The sequence below is a fragment of the Pseudophryne corroboree genome, chromosome 1, assembly GCF_028390025.1.
Source record: "Pseudophryne corroboree isolate aPseCor3 chromosome 1, aPseCor3.hap2, whole genome shotgun sequence".
In the NCBI taxonomy this organism is placed as follows: Eukaryota; Metazoa; Chordata; class Amphibia; order Anura; family Myobatrachidae; genus Pseudophryne; species Pseudophryne corroboree.
In genome coordinates, this window is record NC_086444.1 from 638,813,258 (window position 1) to 638,828,327 (window position 15,070).

The 15,070-nt window shown below is 43.7% G+C and overlaps 1 protein-coding gene across 3 annotated transcripts in view; it reads right to left on the reverse strand.

The window, feature by feature from the left end:
* Nucleotides 1-15,070, reverse strand: part of LOC134904955 (protein Hook homolog 3) — a 155,144-nt gene that overhangs the window by 102,779 nt on the left and 37,295 nt on the right. For all 3 annotated transcript variants that reach the window (XM_063914592.1, XM_063914593.1, XM_063914594.1), the window contains exons 4-6: nt 10,407-10,457; nt 10,134-10,266; nt 440-507 (exon numbers count right to left, since the gene is read on the reverse strand). In XM_063914592.1, the coding sequence (XP_063770662.1) occupies nt 440-507; nt 10,134-10,266; nt 10,407-10,457 (252 nt within the window). The remainder of the gene's footprint in view (nt 1-439; nt 508-10,133; nt 10,267-10,406; nt 10,458-15,070) is intronic.

Consider the following 15,070-nt stretch of genomic DNA (forward strand, 5'->3'; position numbering starts at 1 on the left):
GAGGACCTTGCTGCTTTTATTATCTAACTCTCAGTCTATGGCTTCCAGTGTACCTCCAATCCATTCCTCCCATCTTCACTTTGGACTTGTCCCATGCAGCCCACACGTCACTATAACAATCACATTTTAGGGCAGGTTCGCTGCTTCCCTCAGCATCAGTAAAGAAACTTCAGAAACAATCTGTGCTGACGAGAACCTTCTAATGATCTGATATCCTATCCTGACACTTCAAAACGGTGTTCAGAAGGAACAAAAGAAGAGGGCGACTGAATACAAAAAGACTCTCTGACACTAGGCAAACGTAACTTGAAAAAAACAAAAACAAAACTGATATTCAGTTTGCTATAGCTGACTTCATAGATCATTTAAAAAAAAAAGCAAAACAGAGATGGATAGCAAATTAGCATTACTAAAGAAGACAATTAATAATATGACTTACCTCCTGAATAGCGGTCATCACCATATGCTGTACAGACTCTTCCATCATCATGATGGTTTGGATATATTCTAGAAATATACAATGTACACTTTTAAATATAAAAATAGTTAGAAATATTGTAGTCCTAACAAGTATTAATTTCGAGAATTAAATAATTTTCTTCTATAAAGCATATTTGTCATACCTTATTAGTCGGCGCTGATTGGCGGTTTCGGTCTGGGAAATAGAGTATAGATGTATGAGAACCTTTAGCCATTCTGGTGTTTGATCTGAACAGCTGGACCTCTTGAAGGGGGTGATTTAGACCTGATTGCTGGGCTGCTAACTTTGCTGTCCTGCGTTCAGATAGTAGCAGCCCACAGGGGGAGTGTAAATTCGCTGTGCAAGTGTGCGATCCCATGTGTACGCCAAGCTGCAAAAATCCACTGTGTGCAGTCTCTGCACAGCCCAGGACTTACTCCTACAGTGCAATCAGAAGAGGCTGATCGGGGCCGGAGCCGACGTCAGACACCCTCCCTGAAACGCTTGCGTTTTTCCGTACACTCCCAGTAAACAATCAGTTACCACCCACAAATGGCCTCTTCCTGTCAATCACCACGCAAACGCCAGTGCAAACAAAATATACGAACCATCCTGTCGTTGACCGGCGATGTCCGTTGCTGTTGGCCACGAGCGTGCGCATTGCAGTGCACACGCATGCGCAGTTATTACCTGATCGCCTGCTGTGTGAAAACGCACAGCAGCAATCAGATCTGAATCAGGACAATGTCTGCAGGTTTTTATGCATTGAGCTGCTGCCACATGAGTGGCTGATTTTAATTCCTGAGCACATCAAGCTATATAATGGATACAAAGTAGCCATTATCAAAGTATTAGCATACAGCCCAATATGACTCGTTAAAAAATGCACCAAGGAGCTAAGGATGCCAGAACAGAAATCCACTGCACTCTAATTCCTCAGTGTAAATACACAACCACAATCAACATCTACTCTATATCGTTATCAAGTGTGTGTGTGTGTGTGTGTGTGTGTGTGTGTGTGTGTGTGTGTGTGTGTGTGTGTGTGTGTGTGTGTGTGTGTGTGTGAATATACTTTCAAGTGTTGGTAATGTATTGTATCGTTGATGTCAATAGTTCTACGAAAATAACTACCACGTCCATATAAATGGTTTAGAATAGTGATGCAAACCTCAATGCTACTCTCAAGGGAAATTTGTGTGCCTGTGTGAAGTAGGACAGGTACAAGATACAGTATCTGGGGTTTCTAAATGTCAGTGGGGTGGAGACTCTCAATTAGACCCAGCCATTCATCAGCGAGATTTGCTCAATTTTGCTCATATACTGTCACTGTAGTACTGGCGATCTTTGTGCAACTGCATTTTCCATTAACTATACAACTTGTTAATATCCAGTTTGGTTATTGAATTGGTTTTTCAAAGTTTTAAAAATAATTTTACATTTGTTTGAGTATTTTGCTGTACGTAGTGTGATGACTATACATGGTAGGTTTTGATTTCACAATTTATGAAAACCCAAAATAATATTTATATTTGATATCACACATAAAAAAAATTCGGAAAATACTACAAAGTTTAACATGACCAAATATCTAAAAAAAAGATTATCTCAACTACCCCCGATGCCAATTAGTTTGGAAAACTGACGTTTACCTGTACTTCGAAGGAGGTATTATAATATTCTGATTTGCCATGGTAATAGATTTTTGTTCTAGTTTCCTTGGTGCCAAATTTTGTTTTGTGCTGAAGTATTTAAGGAGTCACTTTGGGCTACATGCTAATCCTTTGTGACCTGAAATGGAAGTCCCAAAATACTGCATTTTTCTTTTCTTATTGAACTTTTATTTTCTCTGTTATCAAACTCATTTTTTTAATGAGTCCACGAGCCTTTTTGTTATAACTCTCCATAAACATATAAAACATAAATGGAACACATTCGAAAAAACAAAAATGTATGAACTGTATCCAATCACACAGACTGACTTTTATTAGCTGCATTTGCAGAAGCTTTTCCATGAACACAACATGGGCATTTTTCCTGTTTCACTGGAGTGTTTGAGAAAAACTGGCCAATGGTAAAGCGAGTGGAACAGGCTCTGAATGGGCCACATAACCATGTAGAAAGGCATGACGGTACAGCCACCGAGATGGTTAGTGTGTTAATACCCTTAAAAAAAAAAAAAAAACGCACCCTGAGGAATCAAAGGAAGATGGAGAAGAAAATTCAGCAACCGTTCCAGATAAGGAAAAAATAAGATTTTACTTACCGATAAATCTATTTCTCGTAGTCCGTAGTGGATGCTGGGACTCCGTAAGGACCATGGGGAACAGCGGCTCCGCAGGAGACAGGGCACAAGAATAAAAGCTTTAGGATCAGGTGGTGTGCACTGGCTCCTCCCCCTATGACCCTCCTCCAAGCCTCAGTTAGGATACTGTGCCCGGACGAGCGTACATAATAAGGAAGGATATTGAATCCCGGGTAAGACTCATACCAGCCACACCAATCACACCGTACAACTCGTGATCTGAACCCAGTTAACAGTATGATAAAACGAAAGGAAGCCTCTGAAAAGATGGCTCACAACAATAATAACCCGAATTTTTGTAACAATAACTATATACACAAGTATTGCAGACAATCCGCACTTGGGATGGGCTCCCACTATCCACTACGGACTACGAGAAATAGATTTATCGTTAAGTAAAATCTTATTTTCTCTGACGTCCTAGTGGATGCTGGGACTCCGTAAGGACCATGGGGATTATACCAAAGCTCCCAAACGGGCGGGAGAGTGCGGATGACTCTGCAGCACCGAATGAGAAAACTCCAGGTCCTCCTCAGCCAGGGTATCAAATTTGTAGAATTTAGCAAACGTGTTTGCCCCTGACCAAGTAGCTGCTCGGCAAAGTTGTAAAGCCGAGACCCCTCGGGCAGCCGCCCAAGATGAGCCCACTTTCCTTGTGGAATGGGCTTTTACCGATTTTGGCTGTGGCAGGCCTGCCACAGAATGTGCAAGCTGAATTGTACTACAAATCCAACGAGCAATCGTCTGCTTAGAAGCAGGAGCACCCAGTTTGTTGGGTGCATACAGGATAAACAGTGAGTCAGATTTTCTGACTCCAGCCGTCCTGGAAACATATATTTTCAGGGCCCTGACAACGTCAAGCAACTTAGAGTCCTCCAAGTCCCTAGTAGCCGCAGGTACCACAATAGGTTGGTTCATGTGAAATGCAGAAACCACCTTAGGTAGAAATTGAGGACAAGTCCTCAATTCTGCCCCGTCAGAATGAAAAATTAAGTAAGGGCTTTTATATGATAAAGCCGCCAATTCTGACACACGCCTGGCTGAAGCCAGGGCTAACAGCATCGTCACCTTCCATGTGAGATATTTTAAGTCCACAGTGGTGAGTGGTTCAAACCAATGTGACTTTAGGAAACTCAACACAACATTGAGATCCCAAGGTGCCACTGGAGGCACAAAAGGAGGCTGTATATGCAGTACCCCTTTTACAAATGTCTGAACTTCAGGCACTGAAGCCAGCTCTTTCTGGAAGAAAATCGACAGGGCCGAAATTTGAACCTTAATGGGCCCTAATTTTAGGCCCATAGATAGTCCTGTTTGCAGGAAATGGAGGAAACGACCCAGTTGAAATTCCTCTGTAGGGCCTTCTTGGCCTCACACCACGCAACATATTTTCGCCAAATGCGGTGATAATGTTTTGCGGTTACGTCCTTCCTGGCCTTGACCAGGGTAGGGATGACTTCATCTGGAATGCCTTTTTCCTTCAGGATCCGGCGTTCAACCGCCATGCCGTCAAACGCAGCCGCGGTAAGTCTTGGAACAGACAAGGCCCCTGCTGGAGCAGGTCCTTTCTTAGAGGTAGAGGCCACGGCATCTCTTGAAGTTCCGGGTACCAAGTCCTTCTTGGCCAATCCGGAACCACGAGTATAGTTCTTACTCCTCTCCTTCTTATGATTCTCAGTACTTTTGGTATGAGAGGCAGAGGAAGGAACACATACACTGACTGGTACACCCACGGCGTTACCAGAGCGTCCACCGCTATTGCCTGAGGGTCCCTTGACCTGGCGCAATATCTGTCTAGTTTTTTGTTTAGACGGGACGCCATCATGTCCACCTTTGGTTTTTCCCAACGGTTTACTATCAGGTGGAAGACTTCTGGGTGAAGTCCCCACTCTCCCGGGTGGAGGTCGTGTCTGCTGAGGAAGTCTGCTTCCCAGTTGTCCACTCCCGGAATGAACACTGCTGACAGTGCTATCACATGATTTTCCGCCCAGCGAAGAATCCTTGCAGCTTCTGCCATTGCCCTCCTGCTTCTCGTGCCGCCCTGTCTGTTTACGTGGGCGACTGACGTGATGTTGTCCGATTGGATCAATACCGCCTGACCCTGAAGCAGGGGTTTCGCTTGACTTAGGGCATTGTAAATGGCCCTTAGTTCCAGAATGTTTATATGAAGAGATGTTTCCATTCTTGACCACAAGCCCTGGAAATTTCTTCCCTGTGTGACTGCTCCCCAGCCTCTCAGGCTTGCATTTCTTGCATGGAATCTTCCGAATGGAATCGCTTCGTAAGAAGCCACCATTTTTCCCAGGACCCTCGTGCACTGATGCACTGACACCTGGCCTGGTTTTAGGAGGTTCCTGACTAGCTCGGATAACTCCCTGGCCTTCTCCTCCGGGAGAAACACCTTCTTCTGGACTGTGTCCAGAATCATTCCTAGGAACAGTAGACGTGTCGTTGGAATCAGCTGCGATTTTGGAATATTTAGGATCCACCCGTGCTGACGTAACACTACCTGAGATAGTGCTACTCCGACTTCTAACTGTTCCCTGGACCTTGCCCTTATCAGGAGATCGTCCAAGTAAGGGATAATTAAGATGCCTTTTCTTCGAGAAGAAACATCATTTCGGCCATTACCTTGGTAAAGACCCGAGGTGCCGTGGACAACCCAAACGGCAGCGTCTGAAACTGATCATGACAGTTTTGTACTACAAACCTGAGGTACCCTTGGTGAGAAGGGTAGATTGGGACGTGGAGATAAGCATCTTTGATGTCCAGAGACACCATATAGTCCCCTTCTTCCAGGTTCGCTATCACCGCTCTGAGTGACTCCATCTTGAATTTGAACCTTTTTATGTAAGTGTTCAAGGATTTCAGATTTAAAATTGGTCTCACCGAGCCGTCCGGCTTCGGTACCACAAACAGCGTGGAATAATACCCCTTTCCCTGTTGTAGGAGGGGTACCTTGATTATCACCTGCTGGGAATACAGCTTGTGAATGGCTTCCAAAACTGCCTCCCTGTCGGAGGGAGACTTTGGTAGAGCAGACTTCAGGAACCGGCGAGGGGGAAACGCCTCGAATTCCAGTTTGTACCCCTGCGATACTACCTGTAGAATCCAGGGGTCCACTTGCGAGTGAGCCCACTGCGCGTTGAAATTCTTGAGACGGGCCCCCACCATGTCTGAGTCTGCTTGTAAAGCCCCAGCGTCATGCTGAAGACTTGGCAGAAGCAGGGGAGGGCTTCTGTTCCTGGGAAGCGGCTGCATGGTGCAGTCTTTTTCCTCTTCCTCTGCCCCGGGGAAGAAAAGAGTGGCCTTTTGCTCGCTTGTACTTATGGGAACGAAAGGACTGAGTTTGAAAAGACGGTGTCTTTTTCTGCTGATGTGAAGTGACCTGGGGTAAAAAGGTGGACTTTCCAGCCGTTGCCGTGGCCACCAGGTCCGATAGACCAGCCCCAAATAACTCCTCCCCTTTATACGGCAATACTTCCATATGTCGTTTGGAATCCGCATCCCCTGACCACTGTCGCGTCCATAACGCTCTTCTGGCAGAAATGGACATAGCACTTACTCTTGATGCCAGGGTGCAAATATCCCTCTGTGCATCACGCATATATAGTAATGCATCCTTCAAATGCTCTATAGTTAACAATATATTGTCCCTATCCAGGGTATCAATATTTTCAGTCAGGGAATCCGACCACGCGACTCCAGCACTGCACATCCAGGCTGAAGCGATTGCTGGTCGCAGTATAACACCAGTATGTGTGTATATACTTTTTAGGATATTTTCCAGCCTTCTATCAGCTGGTTCTTTGAGGGTGGCCGTATCAGGAGACGGTAACGCTACTTGTTTAGATAAACGTGTGAGCGCCTTATCTACCCTAGGGGGTGTTTCCCAACGCGTCCTAACCTCTGACGGGAAAGGATATAGTGCCAATAATTTATTAGAAATTAGCAGTTTTTTGTCGTGGGAAACCCACGCTTTATCACACACCTCATTTAATTCATCTGACTCAGGAAAAACTATTGGTAGTTTTTTCACACCCCACATAATACCCTTCTTTGTGGTACTTGTAGTGTCAGAAATGTTCAATGCCTCCTTCATTGCCGTGATCATGTAACGTGTGGCCCTACTGGACATTACGTTTGTCTCCTCACCGTCGACACTAGACTCAGTATCTGTGTCTGGGTCTGTGTCGACCCACTGAGGTAACAGGCGTTTTAGGGCCCCTGACGGTGTCTGAGACGCCTGGACAGGCACTAATTGATTTGCCGGCTGTCTCATGTCGTCAACAGTTTTTTGCAAAGTGCTGACATTATCACTTAATTCTTTAAATACGATCATCCAGTCAGGTGTCGACTCCCTAGGGGGTGACATCACTAACCCAGGCAATTGCTCCGCCTCCACATCATTTTCCTCCTCATACATGTCGACACACACGTACCGACACACAGCACACACACCGGGAATGCTCTGATAGAGGACAGGACCCCACTAGCCCTTTGGAGAGACAGAGGGAGAGTCTGCCAGCACACACCAAGCGCTATATATATATATACAGGGATAACCTTATATAAGTGTTATTCCCTTATAGCTGCTGTTTATTATTATTAGCTGCCAATAGTGCCCCCCCTTCTCTTTTTTACCCCGATTCTGTAGCAGGTCTGCAGGGGAGAGTCAGGGAGCCGTCCTTCCAGCGGAGCTGTGAGGGAAAATGGCGCTTGTGTGCTGAGGAGATAGGCTCCGCCCCTTCACGACGTCCTTATCTCCCGCTCTTTTCTGTAAAAATGGCAGGGGTTAAAATACATCCATATAGCCCAGGAGCTATATGTGATGTATTCTTTTGCCAACCTAAGGTATTATCTTTTATTCTAAGCAGCTCAGGAGAGCCACCTAGCCTGCACCCTTCTCGTTCGGGCACAAAAATCTAACTGGGGCTTGGAGGAGGGTCATAGGGGGAGGAGCCAGTGCACACCACCTGATCCTAAAGCTTTTATTCTTGTGCCCTGTCTCCTGCGGAGCCGCTGTTCCCCATGGTCCTTACGGAGTCCCAGCATCCACTAGGACGTCAGAGAAATATAACAAAATTAACAATGAGAGGTCAGGAAAAGTAATTCTAACACTTTGTTTTTTAGAGACAGATTCAATTAGCCTTGAAGCAGGGGCATAGCCAGAACATTGTGGGCACCACAGCAAAATTTTGAAAGGGCCCCTGTCCCAGTGCTTCTAGAGAGACACCTCTCTGCTGCACTTGTTAATATTATGCCCCATAGTACTGCCTCAGTTCATTTTACTAACAATAGTAGTGCCTAAATTGTTATGTCCCAAAGTAATGCCCTAGTTTATTCTATAGCGTTTGGTACGGGATACCGGCACTGAGGATGCCGGAAGTCAGAATACTGGCATTCCAACCGGCTAATTCTGACTGATGCCAGAAAAACTAAAGTAACCCTAGCCCTCCCCTTTTGCAGCCTAATCCTACAACCCTCGCCCCCCCTCCTCCGGAGCCTAACCCTAACCCTCCCCGGCACACCTAAGTTTCGGGATTCTGGCTGTCGGGATTCCAGCACTGGCTATCTAATAGGTGTCGGGAATCCGGTGCCAGTCTTCTGACACTACATCCCATTTTATGAGCCATGCAGTGACATACAGTGCCTCCAGGTCATGTCACACTGTAGTGCCTCCACGGCATATTGTGCCACGTTACAGGGCCCCAGTTCATATTATGTAACATTATAATGTCTGCCAGTCCACTTTATACAATAGTACATTACAGAGAACAGGTCCAGGGATATCCCTGGATACATTACACACCCAAATTGTGAAAAATGGTGAAAACAATGTATATAATACATGTGACTGTGACAGGGAAGGTGGGCTCCTCCCAGCTCTGGGACCCACAGCAGCTGCATTCACTGCAACTATGGTAGCTACACCCTTGCTTCTAAGCTTCAAGTAGCCTGGAAGCAGTTCCCAGGGCTATTCAATTGCACACCACGGCAGCCACTAGGCTGCACCCAACACTTTTTTTTTATTCACCAGCTGCTGAGGCTCTAATAGAAATCCACAGTACGTAGGGTTTTCTGCCCATATCGTGGCGGCAGCAAACGCATTACCCCATAGCTCTGGGCACTTATCCCAGATTCTATGTGTTAATACACTTTAGTTGCAGATTTACTGTTCAAGCAAGAGGGCTTGTAATTGAATAGCTCTGTAAAAGTCTGATGCTACAACCCGACTTCCTTGCGCAGTAAGTATCAAGCCTAATTAGAAGACATTCATCTAATACTGGAGGCCAAGGAAGAATGGGAAGTGGGGGTGCGGCTCATCCAAGTAATTATTAGACATAGGGAAATCAGTGTCCTGCTCCGCAGTACGACCCTGATGACAGACAAGAAAATACAGTAAACAATCATTGGTGTTTCCTGTATGAAAGATTTCATTAGTGAAATCCAGATATGTAACACAGCTCTCCTAAGGTCAGAACTTGTGACTAGGACATCCGCTTATGATACTGCAGGTTAATATATGTTATACCAGTTTCTAGTCGATTCAAAATAATAAAGTTGTAAAAAAATACGATCAATAAAGTGTAACCATGACTAGGTCTAAAAAAGCATCATACTGTCAATTTAAATTTTTTCTTAAATAGTAATACAGGTTGAGTATCCCATATCCAAATATTCCGAAATACGGAATATTCCGAAATACGGACTTTTTTGAGGGAGAGTGAGATAGTGAAACCTTTGTTTTTTGATGGCTCAATGTACACAAACTTTGTTTAATACACAAAGTTATTAAAAATATTGTATTAAATGACCTTCAGGCTGTGTGTATAAGGTGTATATGAAACATAAATGAATTGTGTGAATGTAGACACACTTAGTTTAATGCACAAAGTTATAAAAAATATTGGCTAAAATGACCTTCAGGCTGTGTGTATAAGGTGTATATGTAACATAAATGCATTCTGTGCTTAGACTTGGGTCCCATCACCATGATATCTCATTATGGTATGCAATTATTCCAAAATACGGAAAAATCCCATATCCAAAATACCTCTGGTCCCAAGCATTTTGGATAAGGGAGACTCAACCTGTATATGAGAAATGTATGTGCACAATTCAGTTTTTATTTATGTATATATACATTTTATTTATTGCACATTTGTTGCTTTTATACATAGGGGTGTGTAAACATTTAACCAATAGCAATTATATTCAATACAAAAATTTTGCTCAGCAATTTTTGAGGGTTCAAATAATACAAATGGGCTACCATGGGGTACCCTGGGGGAAAATGATGTAGAGCTACGATGTAGTAGATGCTTTGGGTTGGCACATGCATGATAAAACATGATAAAAGGGGATTACCTTGCTTTTGTTCACATTTTACAGCACAGCCTAATATTAGCTGGAGCATCCGTCCAAGTTCTGAGGCATCGGAGTGTTCTCCAACCAAAGTAACGTCTGGAAGTGTAAAATCATTTATCTGGTGGCCCAAAATCTGAAAACAGGGCATGTCAAATGTTAAAGGTACTGCAGCTGTGGATACATATAAAGTTTTAAAAACAGCAAATTTGGCTGTAGCAGTTAGGACTGCATATGTCATATCGTGACATTCAAGATTTTTTTTTTCTTTAATACCTCATGATTGTAGTCCAAAATGCCTTTCAAAATCTTCTTCAAATTACTAATCTGAAGGAAAAAAAGGACATGTTCTTTTTAGAGTGCAGCACATGAAAGAGAACACAAATAAGAGCCATACAACACTGGTGGAGCCTAAATTAAGACTAATTTAACTCAGGATGTCAGATGAAATAAAAACAAAATAACTCCATACTATGGATGTCAATTGATAGGGTTTTCACTGAAATGTTCCCCGAGATCCTTCAAGTAACATAGGCTATGAATCATCTTGCTATCATGTTAATTAGCAAACAAACACACACACACACACACACACACACACACACACACACAAAACAAAAACGGTGCGAGGACATCTTGTGGCCAAAAAGTAGAAAGCTATTAAACTACAAATTAGAGACTGAGCAGTTATGGATTAGCATAGGCTATCAATATACTGTACACCACACACATATACCCACATAATCTATCCATAACCATCATGTAAATTGGGTACACACAATCAGGGGCGGATTGGCCAACCAGGACACCATGACAGATTCCGATGGGCCGGTCCCATACCCCCCTCAGCCAGACCGATTCACACTCGGGCTGGGCTGGCTCACACTTCTTCCAGTACTTGCGGTTCATTGGAACGCAACCCGAAAGTTAGGCTAGCGGGCACTTCCCCCTGTAGTGCCGCCAGCCGCCCATGCCTCCTTTAGTGACGCGGCCAGCCGCCCACCCACGCCCCCATAAGTGACGCCGTCAGACCCGTGCACAAGTGCCCCCACAGACCGGCGCCCTGCCCTTAAAAATTCCTAGGGGTAACACTATAATGTGGTGCTATTCGTGTAATAATGTGGTGGATATGTATGTAATCAGGGGATTGGCCACTGGGACAGATTCCGCTGCTCTAGTCCCCTGCCTGTGTTTTACTACTTGTGTGTTCTCCCTTCCTGTACTGTGCTGTATGTAGGGGGTAATTCCAAGTTGATCGCAGCAGGAAATTTTTTAGCAGTTGGGCAAAACCATGTGCACTGCAGGGGGGGCAGATAAAACATTTGCAGAGAGAGTTAGATTTGGGTGGGTTATTTTGTTTCTATGCAGGGTAAATACTGGCTGCTTTATTTTTACACTGCAATTTAGATTGCAGATTGAACTCACCACACCCAAATCTAACTCTCTCTACACATGTTATATCTGCCTCCCCTGCAGTGCACATGGTTTTGCCCAACTGCTAAAAAATTTCCTGCTGCGATCAACCCATTAGGGCTGCTTCCATAAATTTCCTGGGCTGGTGTTCAATCCCAATCCGACCCTGCACACAATACATACATATCACATATAAACATACACACATATACACAAACCACACATCTATCTCTATCTATACTATTAATAAACTTGTTAATTTGTATTATGTATTATGTTCGCGATAAACTCGAAAACTACTCAACCAAATCAGGTTTTCACCGAGATGTTCCTTGAGATCCTCCAAGTAACATAGACTATGCATCATCTCGCTATCATGTTAATTGGATAATTAGCAAACAAAATCATCAACACATCGAATCATCTCAGTTGTCATGTCACAGAGCAGGTAAAGCAGGGATCAGAGCCATACATGGGTAATGGGGGAGACGGGGGGCAGGACCACACATGGGTAAAAGGGCATATAATAATGGGACACACCGTTACTTAGGAAAAACTAACTTTTATTTTATTAAAGTGCACCAAATGTGCAAAGGTGCGCAACAGTACAGAGGAGGGACAAGAGGGCATGAGTCAGTGTCGTGGGGTGCAGTGCGCTGAGGAACTAATACCATTTAGCCGTTGCCTGCATGTCCAGAGCATGTCAGGACCCTCAGCAGCCACCCAGAAGACACAAGATGGCCACTACCTGAGTCTGCAGCAGTGCAGTTTGGCCACCACTTACATATTCCTAACATTAGTTCCCTCAGCGTATTGTACCCCATGACACTGACTAGTGCCCCCTCTACCCTGTATCGTCATGCATCTTTGCAAACTGTTTTGCTGCACTTGAATAAAATAAACATTTTCCTAAATTAATATACCTATTGGCATTTCAATCTAAGTGCTTACAATTTCCCATTACCATATTTTGTAATGGCAATAAGTAAAGCGCAAGGCCAGTTCTTTAATGTCATTGGTGTGGACGTGAGTAGCGAAGTCTTCTCACATGGTCAGTTATATGCAGGTCTCTCCCGTTTTTGTAATGCCACCAACTGAATCATATTCATAACTGATGACAGTAATAAGACATGTAATGTGGTTTACATCAAGATATTTACAGACTGAAGGAATTAGTAAACGATAACAAAATAAAAATACATTTTTACTACTGAAGATATTAAGACAGACGAGAACTACAAAATGGTGAAAAATGTTTTTAGCAATAAATAAATAAAATTAATAATCACTCAGCATCATGAATAAATGTAGTAATCACTTTGCAATGACAGGTAGGCACTGTTAATATAATAAAACGATTCATTTATGTACAACTGCTAACCCAGGTGCAACCCTCAAACTAAGGACATAAAGGACAGTACAGTACAGTACCTCTGCTAAGATTTAAACATAAGTCTTGTGCTAAACCTCCGGCCCGCAAGCAGCCAAGAAAAAGATTACCGCTAGGCTGGGTGAATCTCAATTAGTAGGTCATAATAGCTAGCTAGCTCCTGACAAAAGTATTTGAAGCCTATAATGCAGGATACCTTCAACAAAATATGAAGGTAACTAAGATTTATAAACCATAAAATGTAGAAGTAAAAAGAAAAACAGAGACCAACAAATACATTACAAAATAAAAAAACCTGAGAAAATAATAAAATGAATCATAAAAACTGCAGTAATGCAAATTAGGGAAATATTTTAAAGGAGATTTCATGGACAGCAAACCAAGCAAAAAAAAAAAAAAGTAAGGTCTTGTCTTTATGCTACTGCTTTATTCTCAATAAGACTGTGGTTATGAATATTTATATATACTAAAAGAAAAAGTAGTGGCATAACTAGTTCCTCATCGTGTACAAGGGATCACTAACTAAACAGCACATCTGCTCTGTCTAGAGAATAAATCTGCATGGGCCCTGGAACGCTACTGGCCGCCACGTGTCTTTAAAGCCTTAGCTTCAGTTACAGTTAAGCAAGGTAACAAACACATCTTAGGGGTATATTCAATAAGAGTTGGAAACTGCCATCTTGTCGGAAAGACGGTAGTTTCTGACTGATTTAGGTCGGAAGGGGTTCCGACCTATTCAATAGGGGCTGTTTTTTTACGACAAGTCGGGAATTCCCGACTTGTCGGAAAACACGTGGATCGGCGGAATAGCTGCCGATCCGCGTGCATCTGTCGGAAATGGGGCCAAATCCGACACAGGTTTTGGCCCGATTCCGACAATCTCAATCCGACTTTTAAAAAAGTCGGATTGAGAAGATCAGACGGGGGAGCGGGGTGAGGGAGGGAGAGCGAGTGCTTGCCGGCAGGGCAGCTAGAGCTGCGGTCGGTGTTAAGACACTCTCCTCTCTGACGGGCGTCCCCCGGCCAGGCTCCTCTCTCCCAGCAGCGTTACACAGCCCCCCGGCTCCCCAGGCGGCTCCATGGCAGCGCTCCCTGGCGTCACAAGCGGCTACACGGCTCCCCAGCTCCACGGTCCCACGGCCATGCTGCCCGGCTACACTACTCCCCAGGTTACACAGGCGGCTACATGGAAGAGTGCGGCTCCCTCCAGCAGCTCCCTGTGATCTCACACACAGGGAACTGCTGACAGCAGCAGCACGGACGCCGGCCAAATCAGACAGTCTTTGTATTGGGGTTGTCGGTTCCATTCCGACAACTGCATGTCGGAATGGACCTGACGCTTATTGAATATACCCCATAGACTCCATAGCTTGACACAGGTCAGACGCGTTTCGTCACTAGGGACTTCGTCAGTGGGTGTGTTCTAGTGCCACATATAAACTTTACTATTCTTTATAATCCTGAATGTAAGTATGCCGGGGAGGGAGGTTAGGGTTAGGCACTAGGGGAGGCATAGAGTCAGGCTATGGGAACAGCGGGTTAGGGGAGGGTAAGGGGTAACCTTCCAAAAGTGCTGTTGTCAGTATTACGAGCATCGGCATCCTAACTTTCTGGATCCCGTACCCAACCCCTTTTTTATTTTATTATTATTTATTTTATTATTTGGTAAAGAAAAGTTTATATACTGTATAGTACATGAAGGTTTTTAACAATACTATTTTGTTTTTAAACCTGTTAAATAAAAATAACCTTTTAACATAGAAAGTAACATTGCAGCTAAAATGTTTTTTTAAATAAACATTTTCTTTTTAGTTATATATAGGGAATGTATTAGTGAAATGAGAGGCGATTCCATCTATTACGAGAGAGATACTATGGTATTAGGCCATATTAAAGTATATTAGCAGAAAACCACAATGTTCCTTTTATACATATCATGTAATTGTATAAATGCTTACCTATTTATATGTGAAGTTATGAGAGCGCTATTTATGCATGAATTGTACATTAAATTGTTTTCATGATAACTGAGCGAATTAAGTGGTTAACATTAAGGGTACTTGAGGATGCTCAAGCAGCACTAGAACACACCCACTGATCAAGTTCCTAGTGACGAGATGTGTTTTGGCAGTGCCAG